The following is a 1,402-nucleotide window of genomic DNA, read 5'->3' as shown; positions in this document are numbered from 1 at the left end:
TGCTAGATTTAGTGGAGAGAAATGGTGCGCCTGATGTAAGACATGTAAGGGAGATGAATGCAACACGATTATAGGGGCCAGTCATTAGCGAACGTTGTTATTAATAATTATGTATAACAGGATATTGTAAAAATTAAGTTATGAAATTTTTATTAAAGCGTTTCTTACACAGCATTATATTGGCTGGGCTGAAAAGATATTTGTTGTGGGCCGCAAGTTTGACATGCTTGATTTACAATGCCATGAAATGGGGGGACTTAAGCCCATCTTATTCTAAACCTAACATTTCCCTGGGTGAATGGGGTTAATAAGTCTCTACTCCTAGAGTTGCCTTTAGGAGTAAATGAGAAATAATGCCAGAAAAGCACTTAACATGATGCTTGGCAAAAATAAGAAATAAGTGTTTGTTTTGTTTTTATTGACTTTTTGGTGATAAAGATTTATTCAAGTATGTAATAAAAAATGTGAGATCTTGGAAGTACCTTAGAATGAACTTGTGATTTCCTAATAAGCATCCATTGCTGTTTAAGTCAACGTTTTGTGTTTATGTGCCGTTGTTAGAAACTGTTTAGTTATATTTTTCTGCCTTGCAGAACATTTTTTAGCCCTAGCTATACTGAGCAAGACTGTATTTTTGCTAACAATTGGGGTAGGTGGAACCTTCTAGCTTATTCTTCTATAGGAAATGGGCTAGTGGTTCTCTGCAGCCTGGCTCTTGTTCAGTCTTTACCTTTCAGGCACTCATGCATACCTGTGCTGATTGACACAGTGACCAGGTATGTCTGTGTTTCTGACATGTTTACTTATTAAATATTAGATCCCCAAGACGACATAGATCCACATCTCCTTCTCCTTCTCGACTGAAAGAAAGAAGAGATGATGAAAAGAAAGAAACAAAGAGCAAAGAACGTCAGATAACTGGTAATGTTATTAGAAAATAACTGTAGGAAGAGTGCAGCCTTGTTTAGATAACTTCAGGCATGATAACATTATAAAAGTATAATTTTTAACTATTAAGATATATTAAGTTTATAGTATTCATTGCGTATGAATTGAGATTTTGTTTTAATTGTCCCTTTGAGTTCCTGGTTTCTGTGGTGCTCCTGATATTGGGAGGACAATTAAAAATGTGAGCATATTTTATTTTGGAAGTACCTTCAAAACAAGTGTCATGTTGATATGAAAGGGGTCCTGCCTAAAGGCTTCAGCATGTCCTTTTAAGCAGTTTCTTCTGTTGGAAGGTGCAGAGCACATTCCTTCCGTGCACCTCAAGTTACAGTGTGCTTGCACAATTCACCATAGCTTAGATTTGGAAACAGCCTAAGTGCCCATCAGCAGATGAGTGGATTAGAAACCTGTGGTACTTCTACACAATGGAATACTATGCTGCGGTAAAAAAGAA

The 1,402-nt window shown here is 36.7% G+C and overlaps 1 protein-coding gene across 2 annotated transcripts in view; it reads left to right on the top strand.

Annotated features, from left to right (window-relative positions):
- The window catches only part of SNRNP27 (small nuclear ribonucleoprotein, U4/U6.U5 27kDa subunit), an 8,093-nt gene that overhangs the window by 1,566 nt on the left and 5,125 nt on the right, over positions 1–1,402 (top strand). For both annotated transcript variants that reach the window (XM_015571497.1, XM_006775316.2), the window contains exon 3: positions 818–921. In XM_015571497.1, coding sequence (XP_015426983.1) covers positions 818–921 — 104 coding nt within the window. The remainder of the gene's footprint in view (positions 1–817; positions 922–1,402) is intronic.

This window comes from Myotis davidii, unplaced genomic scaffold, assembly GCF_000327345.1.
Source record: "Myotis davidii unplaced genomic scaffold, ASM32734v1 scaffold247, whole genome shotgun sequence".
Lineage (NCBI taxonomy): Eukaryota > Metazoa > Chordata > Mammalia > Chiroptera > Vespertilionidae > Myotis > Myotis davidii.
The sequence above is the reverse complement of the archived record's forward strand: the minus strand, read 5'-3'. Positions and strand labels throughout refer to the sequence as shown.